At 38.4% G+C, this 19560-nt stretch overlaps 1 protein-coding gene across 2 annotated transcripts in view; it reads right to left on the reverse strand.

Moving 5' to 3' along the window:
• The window catches only part of abcc2 (ATP-binding cassette, sub-family C (CFTR/MRP), member 2), a 38369-nt gene that overhangs the window by 14133 nt on the left and 4676 nt on the right, over positions 1-19560 (reverse strand). For both annotated transcript variants that reach the window (XM_056470558.1, XM_056470557.1), the window contains exons 5-18: positions 19314-19433; positions 17808-17863; positions 17195-17423; positions 15478-15662; positions 13478-13655; positions 10685-10939; positions 8319-8384; positions 8086-8223; positions 7530-7676; positions 5839-5923; positions 4981-5047; positions 3473-3599; positions 1528-1704; positions 656-823 (exon numbers count right to left, since the gene is read on the reverse strand). In XM_056470558.1, the coding sequence (XP_056326533.1) occupies positions 656-823; positions 1528-1704; positions 3473-3599; positions 4981-5047; positions 5839-5923; positions 7530-7676; positions 8086-8223; positions 8319-8384; positions 10685-10939; positions 13478-13655; positions 15478-15662; positions 17195-17423; positions 17808-17863; positions 19314-19433 (1998 nt within the window). The remainder of the gene's footprint in view (positions 1-655; positions 824-1527; positions 1705-3472; positions 3600-4980; positions 5048-5838; positions 5924-7529; positions 7677-8085; positions 8224-8318; positions 8385-10684; positions 10940-13477; positions 13656-15477; positions 15663-17194; positions 17424-17807; positions 17864-19313; positions 19434-19560) is intronic.

A 19560-nucleotide genomic window follows, 5' to 3' on the forward strand; every position in this document is an offset into this window, starting at 1 on the left:
AGTTGTTGGGTTACCATAGCAACTGTAGAATAACCACAACAGGCCAATTACTGTAGTTGTTGTGTTACCACAGCAACTGTAGAATCACCACAACAGGCCAATTACTGTAGTTGCTGTGTTACCATAGCAACTGTAGAATCACAACAACAAGCCAATTACTGTAGTTGTTGTGTTACCATAGCAACTGTAGAATCACCACAGCACATCAACACTGTAGTTGTTGGGTTACCATAGCAACTGTAGAATAACCACAACAGGCCAATTACTGTAGTTGTTGTGTTGCCATAGCAACTGTAGAGTCACCACAACACATCAATTACTGTAGTTGTTGTGTTACCATAGCAACTGTAGAATCACCACAGCACATCACTAACTGTAGTTGTTGTGTTACCATAGCAACTGTAGAATCACCACAACAGGCCAATTACTGTAGTTGTTGTGTTACCATAGCAACTGTAGAATCACAACAACAAGCCAATTACTGTAGTTGTTGTTACCATAGCAACTGTAGAATCACAACAACAGATTCAAGCCTTATGGTATCAAATACACTATGGTATATGTTTGTAACCACAGCGTTAATCTAACGTTTAGACAGAGTTATATGGTCTTTTATAAATTCTCAGTGAGTATGATATAGTTTATAATGTGGTACCTTGTCTCTGAGCAGTCCGTTGGGCCCGATCACTTTCTCAAACAGATGTTTTCCCACATGTGAGTCTACAGCGGACAGAGGATCATCCAGTAAATACACATCTGCAGAGCTGTACACGGCCCGTGCCAGGCTCACCCGCTGCTTCTGTCCACCGCTCAGATTAATGCCCTATAACACAGATAATAAAGCATAGTCTTTCCTAAAGCTGCTTATATAAATAAAGTTCAGTTCACACCAAGCAAGATAATGCATTTATTATTGTCCAGCTGCACACCTTAGAAATGTCCATCAGCCAATCAGAATCAAGCATTCAACAGACATGTAGTTTAATAACATTATTGGATAACTAATTTAATACAGCATTTGCAGCAGTATTTATAAACTGCTCACTATTGTCTATTAATGTAGAGTTACTGTAATGCTTAACAAATGATGAACTATTTGCTGATGCTTAATACATGATTCACAGTGTGCAGTTATTATAAAGTGTTACCAAACCTAAAGTCTGACTGTTGTTGTTATATTTAAAACGATCATTATCTTTGATGCTAAAATATCTATTGATTTATTCAGAGAGGAAGAAAATGTGAACTCATTTTGATTTCTGCTCATGAGTTGGAACAACTGATCAGTCTCTCTGATTCTTTCTATTTGATCCTGAAACTCTCTGATTAATATGCATTAATAAAAGCAGAGATAGACTAAAATGATCATTATCGTCTTTGGTTTGAGCTGACCTTAACAATGGTACACAATATTACATCGTTATTTGTCTCTGTCCTACATAACACAGAAAGCAATGCATTGAGGAGTGTGTTGCATTGAGCACTGCATTGTTAAAGGAAGGCGACTGTATGAGGGTCAACTTTCACCTTTTCTCCAATCTCGGTCTGGTCTCGTCCCGGCAGCAGGTCCAGGTCTGGCCCGAGAGCGCAGGCTTTAACCACAGACTGATAACGCTCCTCATCCACTGAAGAGCCGAATAAAATATTATCCTTTAATGTGGCGTTCTGGATCCAGGCCTGCTGAGGCACATACGCCACCGAGCCCTGAGAGAAAACACACACACATGTATATATATTTATATCAGATATATACAGTTGAAGTCCGAATTATTAGCTCTCCTGTTAAACTTTAATTCTTTTACAGGTATTTTCAACATTTGTAATCATAATAGTGTTAATAACTCATCTCTAATAACTGATTTCTTTTCTCTTTGTCATGATGACAGCACATAATATTAGACTAGATATTCTTCAAGACACTAGTATTCAGCTTACAGTGACATTTAAAGGCTTCACTAGGGTAATTAGGGTAAAGTTAGGGTAATTAGGCAAGTCATTGTATAACAGTGGTTTATTATGGAGACAATCCAACACTAATATTGCTGAAGGGGCTAATAATATTGACCTTAAAATGACTTTAAAACTATTAAGAACTGCTTTTATTCTAGCTGAAATAAAACAAATAAGACTTTCTCCAGAAGAAACAATATTAGAGGAAATACTGTGAGAAATTCCTGAATCTGTTCAACATCATCTGGGAAATATTTGAAGAAGAAAAACAATCACAATAATCATGACTTCACTTAATATAGTTAAATTATATATTCTGAACTCTTTTTTGTGGTTGTAATACACATGTTAACATATTTGACTGCTTTTGCTGGTTTAATGATCAAGTGCATTAAAATGAATCCATATTTATAGTAACCCTCATGTGAAATGTATATTCTTGTTCCTATATATTTCCCAGATTGAAGGTTTTCGACACGTTTTTAAAGAAGTATTTTAATAACTAATTCATTTTGTCTTTGTCATAATGACAGTGCATACATCGATTTTCTAGTTATTTTCAACGTACTAGTATTCAGCTTAAAGTGACATTTAAAGGCTTAACTACAGGTTCATAAGGGTAATTATGCAAGTCAACAGTGGTTTGATCTGTAGACAATCAGGGGAAAAATCTTAAGCTGGCTAATAAATTTGCACACAGCAGTTTTCACAAAAAAATAAAATCACATATATATATATATACAGTTGAAGTCAGAATTATCATTATTATTATATATTATTATTACATATTTTTTAATATTTTCAAAATCATGTTTAACAGAGAAAGGACATTTGTCTTCTGGAGAAAGTCTTATTTGTTTTATTTTGGCTAGAATAAAAGAAAAAAAAACCTTTTAAGGTCAATATTATTAGCCCCTTTAAGCTATATGTTTTTTTCTATAGTCTCCAGAATAAACCACTGTTATACAATGACTTGCCTAATTACCCTAACTTTACCCTAATTACCCTAGTGAAGCCTTTAAATGTCACTTTAAGCTGAATACTAGTGTCTTGAAGAATATCTAGTCTAATATTATGTGCTGTCATCATGACAAAGAGAAAATAGTCAGCGGGGCTAATAAATCTGACTTCAACTATATATATATATATACAAAATAAATATAAATAATTCATAAACAAAAGCCAATAAATTGTAAACAACTGTTCATCAGTAGCACTTTATTTTCACGATCCCCTTCAGATATTCTATTGAGTAAGTAACTTAGCCACCGATTATAAACTGTAGCAGTCACACGAGTATAAGAACAGAATTAGTAGACTAATATTAGACAACACTGTGTTGTGTTGATCTCCAAACAAGCCATAATCCAATTATCCGTATTTTACAATGCAGCATAAATGAATTACCAGTACAGTATTCTTAGAATCTGATTAGATAAAGTGTATAGCTGATAATGAGTCCCTGCCCGTCTCCGACAGAGCCTCTATCAGTGTGTGTTCATGATAAAGTGTGTTTGCTCACGTTGATGTTAATGTTTCCTTTGATGCTGTGTAATTCTCCCAGCAGAGCCGAAATGAGCGACGTCTTCCCAGAACCCACTGCTCCGACCACGGCCACCAGACGACCCGGTTTAATGTCCAGAGAAACCCTGAACAGAACAAACACACAGCTAATGATATCACTGCAAAAAACATGTGTTTCTTACTCCGTTTCTGTCTCATTTCTAGCCCAAATATCAAAAACTCTTAAATCAAGAAGCATTTTCTAGACAGGTTAACAATATCATGTTGTTTTCAGAAATAATGAGCCAAATTTACGGCATTATTTACTTAAAACAACTATCTTGCTTACCCCATTAGCAGATTATTTAGTTTATTTTAAGGAAAAAACTTCATTCATTCATTTTCCTTCAGCTTAGTCCCTTTATTCATCTGGGGTCGCCACAGTGGAATGAACCACCAACTATTCCAGCATATGTTTTACACAGCAGATGCCCTTCCAGCTGCAACCCAGTACTGGGAAACACCCATACACACTCACTCACTCACACACAGACACACTCACACACACACTCACACTGCGGCCAATTTAGTTCATCAATTCCCCTATCAATTCAGCGGATGCCCTTCCAGCCGCAACCCATCTCTGGGAAACATCCATACACATTCATTCCCACTCATACACTATGGACAATTTAGCCTACCCAATTCACCTGTACCGCATGTCTTTGGACTGTGTTGGAAACCTGAGCACCCGGAGGAAACCCACACCAACACGGGGAGAACATGCAAACTCCACACAGAAACACCAACTGACCCAGCCGAGGCTTGAACCAGTGACCTTCCTGCTGTGAGGCGACAGTGCCAACCACTGAGCCACCATGTCTATGTCTTTCACCATGAATATGATATGGGTGACGCAGTGGCCCATTAGGTAGTGCTGTCGCCTCACAGCAGGAAGATCACTGGTTCGAGCCTTGGCTGGGTCAGTTGGTGTTTCTGTGTGGAGTTTGCATGTTCTCCCCGTGTTGGCGTGGGTTTCCTCCAGGTGCTCCGGTTTCCCCCACAGTCCAAAGACATGCGGTACAGGTGAATTGGGTAAGCTCCATAGTGTATGAGTGTGAATGAGTGCGTATGGGTGTTTCCCAGAGATGGGTTGCGGCAGGAAGGGCATCCGCTGTGTAAAACATACGCTGGATAAGTTGGCGGTTCATTCCACTGTGGCGACCCCAGATTAATAAAGGGACTAAGCCGAAAAGAAAATGAATGAATGAATGAACTGTAATGCGCTCAAAAGCAGCTGTGCGTTTATCTGAATATAACGGCACACCACATCTGAATCAAGCATTCGACAGTTCACAGTAAACGACAATCTAATTTAACAAAATATGATCATTCTGTGAACTAATATTAAGTGATTTAACGTTTCAGAATGAATCAGCTCATCATTATGCAATTAAATCTGTGGCACTCAGTAAACACACGATTAAAATCACATGTACTTTTGTAGTGAAACGTGGTAAAACTCACTGTCTGAGCACTGGCTCTGTGTCTCGTTCCCAGGTGTATGTGCCGTTGGTCATGGTCACTGCGGCACCTTAAAATAATAATAATAATGATAAATAAATTATACAAAATAAAATAATTAAAACATTTGATCAGACTCAGAGGCTAAACTGCAAAAATCCTTTGCTTACTCAGAGTTTCTGTCTTGTTTCTAGTCCAAATATCTACAATTTCTTAAATCAAGAAGCATTTTCTAGACAAGCACGAAATCTAGTGTTGTTTTCAGAAATAATGAGTCAAAATGAAGCGAGTTTCTCATTAAAACAAGCAAAATAATCTGACAATGAAGTAAGAAAAATAATATTACATCAAAAGGAAGAACAAGCTATAATCGTCAGATTATTTAGCTTGTTTTAATGAAAAACTCTTCATTTTGGCTCATTATTTCTGAAAACAAGACTATATTTACGTGTCTAACTGTGCCCTCTCTCTCTCTCTCTCTCTCTCTCTCAAAAAAAAAAAAAAAAAACATTACTAATGCTTTACTTCTTAGACTTTTACACACCTGAAACTTGTCTATAGCGCTTGTTCACTGCTGCTCTTATAGTTGTGTAAATTGCTTCCTTGTCCTCAGTTGTAAGTCGCTTTGGATAAAAGCGTCTGCTAAATGACTAAATGTAAATGTAAATGTAAATTGTGTCTAGAAAATGCTTCTTAAATTAAGAGTTTTTACATATTTGACAAAAACTCTAAATAAAACAGCAATTTTTTCTGTGTGTTTAATGACAAGTCACTATCCAAACACATGTGGTTTCTACTGAACTCTCGAATTGAGCTTTTCTGAAACAATTATAAATGATATAATATAGCATGATGTTTTACTGATGCTGCTGTCGTGTGTGACTGTCGTTGTGTCCAGATCATCACCGCTCAGAAACTTCTCCAGCCTCTTCTTAGATACAGACGTCTGAATGCACAAAGAAAGAACTCAATATTATTAGTTTTATCTTCATTAAAGAGTACACAGTTGAAGACTACATCATGTCAAATTGGCACTTTTTTCCCAAATGCTTCCCAACTACTAATGCATGTTTAATCATAATAGTGTTAATAACTCATCTCTAATAACTGATTTATTTTCTCTTTGTCATGATGACAGCACATAATATTAGTCTAGATATTCTTCAAGACACTAGTATTCAGCTTAAAGTCACATTTAAAGGCTTCACTAGGGTAATTAGGGTAAAGTTAGGGTAATTAGGCAAGTCATTGTATAACAGTGGTTTGTTCTAGAGACAATCCAACACTAATATTGCTGAAGGGGCTAATAATATTGACCTTAAAATGGCTTTTAAACTATTAAGAACTGCTTTTATTCTAGCTGAAATAAAACAAATAAGACTTTCTCCAGAAGAACAAATATTAGAGGAAATACTGTGAAAATTTCCAGAATCTGTTCAACATCATCTGGGAAATATTAGAAAAAGAAATCAAAATTACAGGAGGATGTTTAGCTGCACATAGTTTATATCCAGCAGTGGCTAAAATAACCTGATAGATCTGAAAATATTTACATTTTCTCCTTCATAATACGGTTTTGTGTCCGGTGATAAAACATTTCTGGGAGGGCGTACATAAACTAATGGAAAGAATATGTCATGTTACACTAGCTTTTCAATTGATGGCTTTGTTTTAAGGAATTTCTGACATCCAGACAAGCAGGCCTGAGAAATATCTATTTGACATATTAATAACTGCGGCCAAAAAAGCAATCTCAAGGCATTGGTTACTTCCTCAAAGCCCTACAATCCAAGACTGGTTGGAAATTGTATACAACATTTATGTTATGGACCAAATTACAATTATAATGAATTAATTATAAGTAGATTTTCCTTTCACCTTCACATGAATGTACTTAGAAATATCTGGACCAAATGGACTGAATGAGTAAGGTTACTCTATCCAGATGTGCTAGAAGCATAAAATAATTGCTACTTGATTTTAATTAGCAGGATATGCATTTTCTAATTTAATAACCAGTCCGCTTTCTCTCGCACTCTCCTCTTCAGACTACAGATTTAATATTATTTAATACAGAATTTGATTATTAGCTGTATATTTAACCCTCTCTGAATATAATTTTATCATTATTGTTGATATTTACTTTATTTATTTATTTTTTACATTGTGTTTTGTTTATTTCTATATTGTATTAAAAAGTTAAATGACTGGCAGGGAAAAATATATCCCATTTTAAGCTGAAATATTGTATTGGTTATGCTTAATATTTAAGTTATATTAAATATTACATCTGATAGTTAGTTGTAATCAGAGAAACTATCTGTAACTATATATAATTACTAATATGTCAACATTTAGTGGAGAAGTAAATGCTAAGAATGTTAAAGTGACTTCTTCATGATTGTGGGACAGTGACTGTGACTGTAATTTGCAAGAAAAATGACCTAAATCTCTAAATCGGAAAAATAACCACACGAATTACAAAATACTGAAAGCTGCTAATTTACAGATATTTTGTCATATGAATACAAAGTCTAATTAATATCCCGTACCTGGACCATGATGGAGATGAGCTGTGGGAGCATGGCCAGCGGGAAACGCAGGATATTGAAGAGGGAGATGGAGGTAAAAGCCTTTTCTGCATCCAGAATATTATCAGGACTCACAGAAACAAACACAGCGAACGTGGCCAGAGAAACCTGCAGACCAAACCAACAATAACACACTTCAACAACACTACAGATTACACTTCTCTCAATATACACTGCTTTTCTGATATAGAGTTTTCATCCTGTTTCTAGTGCAAATATCTAAAAACTCTTAAATCAAGAAGCATTTTTAAGACAAGCACAGAATATTGTCTTCTTTTCAGAAATAATGAGTCAAAGCGGAGTCATTTTTTTATTAAACAAGCAAATAGTAAGATAGTAAGTAACTGTAATTAATTTCCCTGAAAATGAAAAGAAATCCTTTACTTTTTAACAGCACTGTCATTTATTTACAGAAATGAGTTACTTTATAACGAATTACACCCAAAACTAGACATAGTACACTGGTGTCTTACAATATAAAATCCTTTAATGAGTATGTAATCATTATTATACTCACGAGAGCAGGAGCGCATGAGAAGATGAACGTGGAGACGGAGGACAGGTAGGCAAATTTCCTCATCACCTTCAGCTCCTTTTCCCGAATCTCCTGAACCTGAGCCTCGAAGGATGTTTCCCAGGCGTAATATTTCAGGATCTACAACACACAACATCATAAAAACACAACCACCAGTTCATCTGACTGAACTGAAGATCAAGAAGGCTAATAGAGGAGCGTTAAAACACACTTACTTTAATTCCATTCAGTAGGTCGTTCACTATTTTCATGCGTGAGTCTTTAAATTTCATGTTTTGCATCTGAAAGGAAACATGTTGGTGTTAGTGAATAATAATCAAATGGACACACATATACACACGGACACCTTAACCAACACTCAAATCTAATCATCCCATTAAAAAATTCTTAACCCATAACCAATACCTCAGTCCCTAACCCACCCATTCCACTACACCTGTCCTGTACATTAACCAACACTTAAACCCTAACCATACCATTAAACAAGTCCCTAACCTTAACCAACCATTAAAACCTACCCATACCACTAAACCAATCCCTAACCAACCCTGAATCTACCCATACCACTAAACCAATCCCTAACCAACCCTAAATCTACCCATATCACTAAACCAGTCCCTAACCATAACCAACCCTAAATCTACCCATACCACTAAACCAATCCCTAACCAATCCTGAATCTACCCATACCACTAAACCAATCCCTAACTAAACCTAAATCTACCCATATCACTAAACCATTCCCTAACCATAACCAACCCTAAATCTACCCATACCACTAAACCAGTCCCTAACCATAACCAACCCTAAATCTACCCATACCACTAAACCAGTCTCTAACCAACCCTAAATCTACCCATACCACTAAATCAGTCTCTAACCAACCCTAAATCTACCCATACCACTAAACCAGTCTCTAACCAACCCTAAATCTACCCATACCACTAAACCAGTCCCTAACCATAACCAACCCTAAGTCTACCCATACCACTAAACCAGTCTCTAACCAACCCTAAATCTACCCATACCACTAAACCAGTCCCTAACCATAACCAAACCTAAACCAGTCCCTAACCTCAACCAACCCTAAACCCACCCATACCACTAAACCAGCCCCTAACCATAACCAACCCTAAATCTACCCATACCACTAAACTAGTCCCTAACCCATAACCAACCCTAAATCTACCCATACCACTAAACCAGTCCCTAACCTCATCCAACCATTAAACCCTCCCAATACCACTAAACCAGTCCCTAACCTCAACCAACCCTAAACCTACCCATACCACTAAACCAGTCCCTAACCAACCCTAAATCTACCCATACCACTAAACCAGTCCCTAACCAACCCTAAACCTACCCATACCACTAAACCAGTCCCTAACCATAACCAACCCTAAATCTACCCATACCACTAAACCAGTCCCTAACCATAACCAACCCTAAATCTACCCATACCACTAAACCAGTCCTTAACCTCAACCAACCCTAAACCCACCCATACCACTAAACCAGTCCCTAACCATAACCAATCCTAAACCCACCCATACCACTAAACCAGTCCCTAACCATAACCAACCCTAAACCTACCCATACCACTAAACCAGTCCCTAACCATAACCAACCCTAAATCTACCCATACCACTAAACCAGTCCCTAACCTCAACCAACCCTAAACCTACCCATACCACTAAACCAGTCCCTAACCATAACCAACCCTGAATCTACCCATACCACTAAACCAGTCCCTAACCATAACCAACCCTAAATCTACCCATACCACTAAACCAGTCCCTAACCATAACCAACCCTAAATCTACCCATACCACTAAACCAATCCCTAACTAAACCTAAATCTACCCATACCACTAAATTAGTCCCTAACCATAACCAACCCTAAATCTACCCATACCACTAAACCAGTCCCTAACCATAACCAACCCTAAACCCACCCATACCACTAAACCAGTCCCTAACCATAACCAACCCTAAATCTACCCATACCACTAAACCAGTCCCTAACCACAACCAACCCTAAATCTACCCATACCACTAAATCAGTCTCTAACCAACCCTAAATCTACCCATACCACTAAACCAGTCTCTAACCAACCCTAAATCTACCCATACCACTAAACCAGTCTCTAACCAACCCTAAATCTACCCATACCACTAAACCAGTCTCTAACCAACCCTAAATCTACCCATACCACTAAACCAGTCCCTAACCATAACCAATCCTAAGTCTACCCATACCACTAAACCAGTCTCTAACCAACCCTAAATCTACCCATACCACTAAATCAGTCCCTAACCATAACCAACCCTAAACCCACCCATACCACTAAACCAGTCCCTAACCATAACCAAACCTAAACCAGTCCCTAACCTCAACCAACCCTAAACCCACCCATACCACTAAACCAGTCCACAGCCTAAACTTACCTGTATTTCACCTCAGTTGCAGAAAACAACATGCAACATAAGGATATCAGGATATAATAATTAGACAACAGTAGTAAAGCACCCTTGTGAAAGTGAGACCTCCAGTTAGTGTGTCATGATGAATGTGCATCACCTGGAATTGTCTGGATTTGGTGGCCAGCCATCCGTTAATGGGCACCATCAGCACCATCACCAGCAGACCGGATAAAACAGACGGTCCGAGCTCGATCCAGAGAAAGGCGATAGAGAGCGCGATCTGAAGCGGACACGACCACAGCAGGTGGATGAAGTTGGTGACGTCGTTAAATCTCTGAGCGTCTGCGGACATCAGGTTCACAATCTCTCCCGCCGTTGACTCCTTCCGAGAGTCATTGGACACAACTAACGCCTGAAGCAAAGATGAGGAGGAGGAGAACATTAGACACAACTAATGGAGAATTCACACACAAGCTCAATGCCTGGACTGTCAGAGCGAACATAGACTAGGGCTGAGGTGAAAAATTAATGGATTGTAAATTAATAAATGAGTGTGCATTGATTTCGAGATATTCTAATTGCAATGTGATTCTGTCTTAAATTGACTCTCAGAGTAGTTTTTACCAATAGATGGTGCTGTATGCATTACACTAGAGTCCTGTCTGCTGTTAGCCTAACTAGCCTAGAGCGCCATCTGCTGTTATAAACTAGCCTAGAGCGCCATATGCTGTTATAAACTAGCCTAGAGCGCCATCTGCTGTTATAAACTAGTCTAGAGCGCCATCTGCTGTTATAAACTAGAATAGAGCGCCATCTGCTGTTATAAACTAGCCTAGAGAGCCATATGCTGTTATAAACTAGCCTAGAGCGCCATCTGCTGTTATAAACTAGCCTAGAGCGCCATCTGCTGTTATAAACTAGTCTAGAGCGCCATCTGCTGTTATAAACTAGTCTAGAGTGCCGTCTGCTGTTATAAACTAGTCTAGAGTGCCATCTGCTGTTATAAACTAGTCTAGAGTGCCATCTGCTGTTATAAACTAGTCTAGAGCGCCATCTGCTGTTATAAACTAGTCTAGAGTGCCATCTGCTGTTATAAACTAGTCTAGAGGGCCATCTGCTGTTATAAACTAGTCTAGAGCGCCATCTGCTGTTATAAACTAGTCTAGAGGGCCATCTGCTGTTATAAACTAGTCTAGAGTGCCATCTGCTGTTATAAACTAGTCTAGAGCGCCATCTGCTGTTATAAACTAGTCTAGAGTGCCATCTGCTGTTATAAACTAGCCTAGAGCGCCATCTGCTGTTATAAACTAGTCTAGAGTGCCATCTACTGTTATAAACTAGCCTAGAGCGCCATCTGCTGTTATAAACTAGTCTAGAGCGCCATCTGCTGTTATAAACTAGCCTAGAGCGCCATCTGCTGTTAAACTAGCCTAGAGGGCCATCTGCTGTTATAAACTAGTCTAGAGCGCCATCTGCTGTTATAAACTAGTCTAGAGGGCCATCTGCTGTTATAAACTAGCCTAGAGCGCCATCTGCTGTTATAAACTAGTCTAGAGCGCCATCTGCTGTTATAAACTAGCCTAGAGCGCCATCTGCTGTTAAACTAGCCTAGAGCGACATCTGCTGTTATAAACTAGCCTAGAGCGCCATCTGCTGTTAAACTAGCCTAGAGCGCCATCTGCTGTTATAAACTAGTCTAGAGTGCCGTCTGCTGTTATAAACTAGTCTAGAGGGCCATCTGCTGTTATAAACTAGTCTAGAGCGCCATCTGCTGTTATAAACTAGTCTAGAGGGCCATCTGCTGTTATAAACTAGTCTAGAGTGCCATCTGCTGTTATAAACTAGCCTAGAGCGCCATCTGCTGTTATAAACTAGTCTAGAGTGCCGTCTGCTGTTATAAACTAGTCTAGAGTGCCGTCTGCTGTTATAAACTAGTCTAGAGCGCCATCTGCTGTTAAACTAGCCTAGAGCGCCATCTGCTGTTATAAACTAGTCTAGAGCGCCATCTGCTGTTAAACTAGCCTAGAGCGCCATCTGCTGTTATAAACTAGTCTAGAGCGCCGTCTGCTGTTATAAACTAGTCTAGAGGGCCATCTGCTGTTATAAACTAGTCTAGAGTGCCATCTGCTGTTATAAACTAGCCTAGAGCGCCGTCTGCTGTTATAAACTAGTCTAGAGCGCCATCTGCTGTTATAAACTAGCCTAGAGTGCCATCTGCTGTTATAAACTAGCCTAGAGTGCCATCTGCTGTTATAAACTAGCCTAGAGTGCCATCTGCTGTTATAAACTAGTCTAGAGTGCCATCTGCTGTTATAAACTAGTCTAGAGCGCCGTCAGCTGTTATAAACTAGCCTAGAGTGCCATCTGCTGTTATAAACTAGTCTAGAGTGCCATCTGCTGTTATAAACTAGTCTAGAGCGCCGTCAGCTGTTATAAACTAGTCTAGAGCGCCGTCTGCTGTTATAAACTAGCCTAGAGTGCCATCTGCTGTTATAAACTAGTCTAGAGTGCCATCTGCTGTTATAAACTAGTCTAGAGCGCCGTCAGCTGTTATAAACTAGCCTAGAGTGCCATCTGCTGTTATAAACTAGTCTAGAGTGCCATCTGCTGTTATAAACTAGTCTAGAGTGCCATCTGCTGTTATAAACTAGTCTAGAGCGCCGTCAGCTGTTATAAACTAGCCTAGAGTGCCATCTGCTGTTATAAACTAGTCTAGAGCGCCATCTGCTGTTATAAACTAGTCTAGAGCGCCGTCAGCTGTTATAAACTAGTCTAGAGCGCCGTCTGCTGTTATAAACTAGCCTAGAGTGCCATCTGCTGTTATAAACTAGTCTAGAGCGCCATCTGCTGTTATAAACTAGCCTACAGCGCCATCTATGCAATCAATTTTATCTACCCAGCCCTAATGCTAATGTCATAAAAAGAATTATAAACCGCTGCAACAGTTTACCTTTTTATAAACAGCTGCCATGATAGCTGTGCGAACTTTCATTCCCAGTATGAAGCATCGCTGGAAATACTGCTGTAGAACCACCGACTGCAGAAACGCCACCAGCACCAGCAGCACTGCATACAGGTAACCGGTCCACGCATAGCTGTCTTTATCCTGAGTGAAGGCTATCATTAACCTGGGACAGAACACATCATTTTCTGAGAGTACTAACAGGGTTAACAAAGCAGATCCTAAAGCATTAATCAGTAACACTTTATTTGACAGGACTGTGATGAAACCTTTATAATCATGTGAATGAGATTTTGTGCATGATTATGACAACTGTTATTAAGTGTCATTCGCTCAGTTTTGACATTTTAAATGCAAAGATGACATAGTTTGTTATGACAGCATGACATAAACAAATATATCACAGCCTGTTTTTGTCTTTGTCATGATAACTTGACGTTATTCACTGAGAAATTGATAATTATATTCATTTTCATAAAGGGGTGTAGGGCAACACAGTGGCTCAGTGGTTAGCTCTGTGGCCTCACAGCTGGTTCGAGTCCCGGCTGGATCAGTTAGTGTTTCTGTGTGGAGTTTGTTGGCGTGGGTTGAGGAAACTCCGGGTGCTCCGGTTTCCCCCACAGTCCAAGCACATGCGTTATAGTGGAATTAATGAACTAAATTGGCCGTAGTGTATGAGTGTGTGTGTGATTGAGTGTATATGGGTGTTTCCCAGTATTGGGTTGCAGCTGGAAGGGCATCCGCTGCGTAAAACATATGCCGGAATAGTTGATGGTTCATTCCGCAGTGGCGACCCCTGATGAATAAAGAGACTAAGTCGAAGGAAAATGAATGAATGAATAAAGGGGTATATATATATATATATATATATATATAAATATATACTCGCTAATGGTCAGGATGATTGGTATTACCCAGATGACCCAGATGAACACTGTGAATCAGCTGTTATCTGTAATTCTATCGGTTAGCGATGATTTAATCACAATCACAATTATTAAAGATTTTAAGCATTAAACCACTTGTGATATGCAGGAGGACTTTTAATTTGTAATAATGTTGTATGAATTTAAAATGTAGCCATTTTTGGACATATTATAGTTTCTTTCTGAACACATTTACATAATACTAGAAAGAAATGTCTAATAAGGGTCAAATAATATTTTTTTTATAAAGCTCAAATGTTTAACAGGGTTTAGTTGTGGACTAAATATAGATTTTTCCATTGCATTTTTTTCTCAGTGGGAAAGTTGAAGGGATAAAGTCCAATTCTGAACACCAGGAAAACAAACAGACTCTTGAGCTACAGCGTAAAATACACATGATTCAGCTGATGTGTATTACTGCATTTAGGATGATTCAGTGACATACGGTATATCACAATATATATATTTTCTTATTTCTTATCTCACTGCACTTTATCAGATCATTTGACTTGTTTCTACACTGTAAAATATATCTGTAAATGAGCAGTTTTCCATATTTTTCCATATTTTTTTTCATACATTCTTGTTTTAATTTTCCCCATTTATTTCTGCTTTTGAATTGCATTATGGGATCTTGAGCTTTTCTCCAACTACTTATAACCCTAAAAAGAGACTTTTCTGATCATGTGTAATGGTGTGCAGTGCTATATTGTCTGTGTTGGTGTTGTATATTATTCTACAGAAACCTTGTAATAAACTGACAGCACATTTTCTGCTGTTTTTCACAGTCTTACTTCTCTAGATATTATTTCTTATACATTCTATTATTATTTTAAATGACTAAAATGTCAATAAAAGTCACTTAATAAAATAAAAGTTAAACTGTAGAGTTACATTTTCAACATCAAACGTGGACAGAGCAGAGATCAACATCCCATAATGCAATTCACCACCGCAAACAAACCCAAAACACACAAAATATGGATATTTTTAGTGTCAATTCATTTATTTCTCATATTTAGATGCTTATATTCATGCAGAAACATGCAGAAATGCTCTTACTTGAGTAGCTGTGGGCTTGCGAAGGACAGCAGATCCTGGATCAGCTTAAAGAATGCAGACTCCAGAAGTACACCTTTAAATGTTTTTACTATGGTAGTAACCAGCCATGACTGAGGATAGTCTGAATCCGAGTCCTTCTGCGTCTTCTTCTTCTTCTTCTTGCTCTCTTTTTCTGTTTCTGTCTCCTAAAAACACATGAACATATGACCAGCGCATCCCATTATATTCGCTTCCACAGATCACCAGTGTGCACTGAGTCTGGTTTCTAGTCCAAATATCTAAAAATTCATAAATCAAGAAGCATTTTCAAGACAAGCACTAAATATAGTGTTGTTTTCAGAAGTAACGAGTCAGAATTAAGGGAGGTTTTCTGAAAACAACACTCTCAGATATAAAGGTACGCGAGCTGTCACTGGGGTGGTACATTTTCAAAAGGTACAAATCTGTACCTTAAAGGTCTTTATTACTGTACTTTTATACCTGAGAGTGAAGCCACATAATCTGCTTTTAATTTGCTTGTTTTAAGGAAAAACTCACTTAATTTTAATTGATTATTTCTGAAAAAAACACAATATTTAATATTGGTCTTGAAAATTCTTCTTGATTTAAGAGTTTTTAGATATTTGCACTAGAAACAAGACAAAAACTCTACACTACTTGACGAAAGTCTTGTGGCCTATCCAAGTTTTAGGAACAGCAATTATAACTGGACTTCTAGTTGATCATTTGGTATCAGAAGTGTCTTATATGAAAGGTAAAGGCCTTTAGATGAGGCTTATTTGAGCACAATATAATCTGATCATGTCTTGATGTTGACTGATTTGATTAGGACAGTAAGGTCTGACTCTGCTTAGACTAAAGTCTGCTCACTGAACCTTCAATAATGTCCAGTATAGAATATGTGCTCATGCTGCAGTGGAAACAGAATGAATATTGTGTCTGACTCCATCATGAGCTTGGAGGACTGCATCCATACATCTCTGACATGACTCAAATCACTGATTAATAAAGTCATCTGGAATGGTGAAGAAAGCCTTCTTGCAGGACTCCCAGAGTTCATCAAGAGTCTTTGTGTTCCTCTTCAACGCCTCCTCCTTCATCTTACCCCAGACGTGCTCAATAATGTTCATGTCTGGTGACTGGGCTGGCCAATCCTGGAGCACCTTTGCCTGCTTTGCTTTCATGAGCTTTGATGTGGAGGCTGAAGTATGAGAAGGAGCGCTATCCTGCTGGAGAATTGTCCCTCTCCTGTGGTTTGTAATGTAATGGGCAGCACAAATGTCTTGATACCTCAGGCTGTTGATGTTGATCATCCACTCTGCAGATCTCTCACACACCCCCATACTGAATATAACCCCAAACCATGACTTTTCCTTCACCAAACTTGACTGATTTCTGTGAGAATCTTGGCTCCATGCAGGTTCCAGTAGGTCTTCTGCAGTATTGGTGATGATTGATGCAGATCAACAGATGATCCAGCAGAGAAATCCACCTTCTGACACTTTTCCAAATGATCAACAAGTAGTCCAGTTATTATTTTCTGGGCTCCACCACAAGACTTTTTTCAGGTAGTGTAAGTAGGAAAAGCTTTTTTTTGCAGTGTGCTGATTATTACATGACTACTGGCCACAAAACCAAACTATTAGACAACAAAGCTGTTATTATTTTAATAATGTATCTGAGAATAGTATTATTGTGTGTGTGTGTTTTCTCTCACCATGACCAGCACGTCCTGACTGACCCCTTTGGCCAGTCCGTTCTGACCCTCAGCATCTACAGTCTTGCGTTTCTTGTTTTTCTTCTTCTGCAGGCTGTTGCGGGCCTTTTTCAGCTCTTTGGCCATCACGTCCTCGAACGTCTGACAGATGAAGTGCGTGGAGTCGTTTTTGTTCAGATCCCACATGTCCTCCTGAACCAGAGGCCTTTTAAAGCCCTTCCACACCATACTGGAGGAGCACAAACACACTGAATGACTGGGTTTCCATGCAAAATAATCTGCCAGTGGGGGAAGCAAAACAATCTTGGTTTTCCTTTTGACAGAAGATTATTTCTTTTATCCCATTGGCAGATTATTTTGCTTGTTTTAAAGAAAAACTCTCTTCATTTTGACTCATTATTTCTGAAAACAACACTAGATTGTGTGCTTGTCTAGAAAATACTTCTTGATTTAAGAATTTGTAGATATCTGGACTAGCAACAAGACTCTGAGTAAGAGAAGCATTTTTGCAGAGCATAGAATGATGATCAGCCAATCAGAATCAAGCATTCAGCATATTCTAATGAGTAAAACAATAGACAATAAACTCCAGTGATCACAGAAATAAACTCACCTGTTGAACCAGTTAAAGGTGATTCTGCTGAGAAACGTTGCTTTAGCCTCAGGATTCTGCACAGATTTAGACACGGTGTACTCAGTGTATGTACATTCATTACATAATTAAAGAGACAGTTCACCCAGAAATGAACCGTCTGTTAATATTTGGTCGCCCACTGAAGCTAAGCAGGGCTGCACCCTGAATGGGAGACCACATGGGAAAGCTAGGTTGCTGCCAGAAGTGGTGTTAGTGAGGCCAGCAGCTCAACCTGCGGTCTGTGTTTGTCCTAACGCCCCAGTATATTGATGGGAACTCTATACTGCTCAGTGAGCGCCGTCTTTCAGATGAGATGTTAAACTGAGATCCTGACTCTCTGTGGTTGTTAATAATCCCAGGATGTCCTTGGAAAAAGAGTAGGGGTTTAACCCCGGCATCCTGGCCAAATCTGCCCACTGGCCTCTGTCTATCATGGCCTCCTAACCATCCCCATATCATAACTGGCTTCATCACTCTGTCTCCTCTCAACCAATCAGCTGATGTGTGATGTGCGGTCTGGAGCAATAGGTGGATCCAGGTGGATGCTGCACACTAGTGATGGATAAGGAGATTTCTACTCCAAAAATAAAGTGTAAAGTGCTTTGAGTGTCCAGAAAACACTATAGAAATGTAAGAAATTATTATTATTATTTACTCACCCTTTACTTGTTTCAGACCTTTAGATGTTTCTTTCTTCTGTTGAACACTAAAAACGATATTTCGAACAATGCTAAAAACCTGTAACCATTGACCTCCATAGTATTTGTTTTGTCTACAATGGAAGTCAATGGTTACCGGTTTCCAGCATTCTTCAAAATATCTTCTTAAAGTGTTCAACAGTAGAAAGAAACTCATAAAGGTTTGAAACCACTTGAGTGTCACTGTAACGATTGATATGACAAAATATCAGGACAAAAAAACGTTTTTTATGTTACTTTAACTTATTTTAATAACCTAATCAGGTGGTTTCAACTCTTTTTTGCTGTTATTCAAGGCTTAACTTAATATTTTTAGTCAGTCTGACTGATGTAAAATGAGTTGACTAGAACATTTCATTTGATTTAACTAAAAAAATGTGAGTCAGCAGGATTTTTTACAGTGTAGCCTTACCATGAACACTTCTGGAAACTGGTGTATGGCTCTAGTAGTTAAATATTAAATCTAATTTGTTTTGTGGATATACAGTCACCTGTTATTTGTTCCAGAGCAAATATGACTGACTAAGCACAATATTAAATGTATATACTATATTATTTAATAACAGTAAGATTTTTTTATTAGCAGTGTGAGTAAATAGTCAGTAAATCTTCATTTTTGTGGTAAACAATCCCTTTTTTACGATTTATTTAACATTTTTTACACTTTACAAACGTAAAATCCTTCAACCACAGAGATGGAAAATACAAAATACAGACTTTATAGGCACACACTTATGTAACTATCCTTTAGGTGAAATATAAGAAGTAATAGAGGCGTTTTCTGTACCGTTTCTGCAACTTTTTTGGCTTCAGGCGAAACGTCAGCGATGGCGGATAAAACCAGAGCGATGATCTGCAGCCCATAACTGATGTAGAAGAGGCAGAAGCGCGGCACGTCAGAGATCTCCTGCAAAACACAGACTTCTGAGTCCAGCAGCACAGAAACACTCATGCATTAAACACGGGTCATATTTATTGTAGAGGATTTGCACTTACTGTTGAAGTAAAATTATTAGTTTCATATTACTATTACA

This window comes from Danio aesculapii, chromosome 13, assembly GCF_903798145.1.
Source record: "Danio aesculapii chromosome 13, fDanAes4.1, whole genome shotgun sequence".
Lineage (NCBI taxonomy): Eukaryota > Metazoa > Chordata > Actinopteri > Cypriniformes > Danionidae > Danio > Danio aesculapii.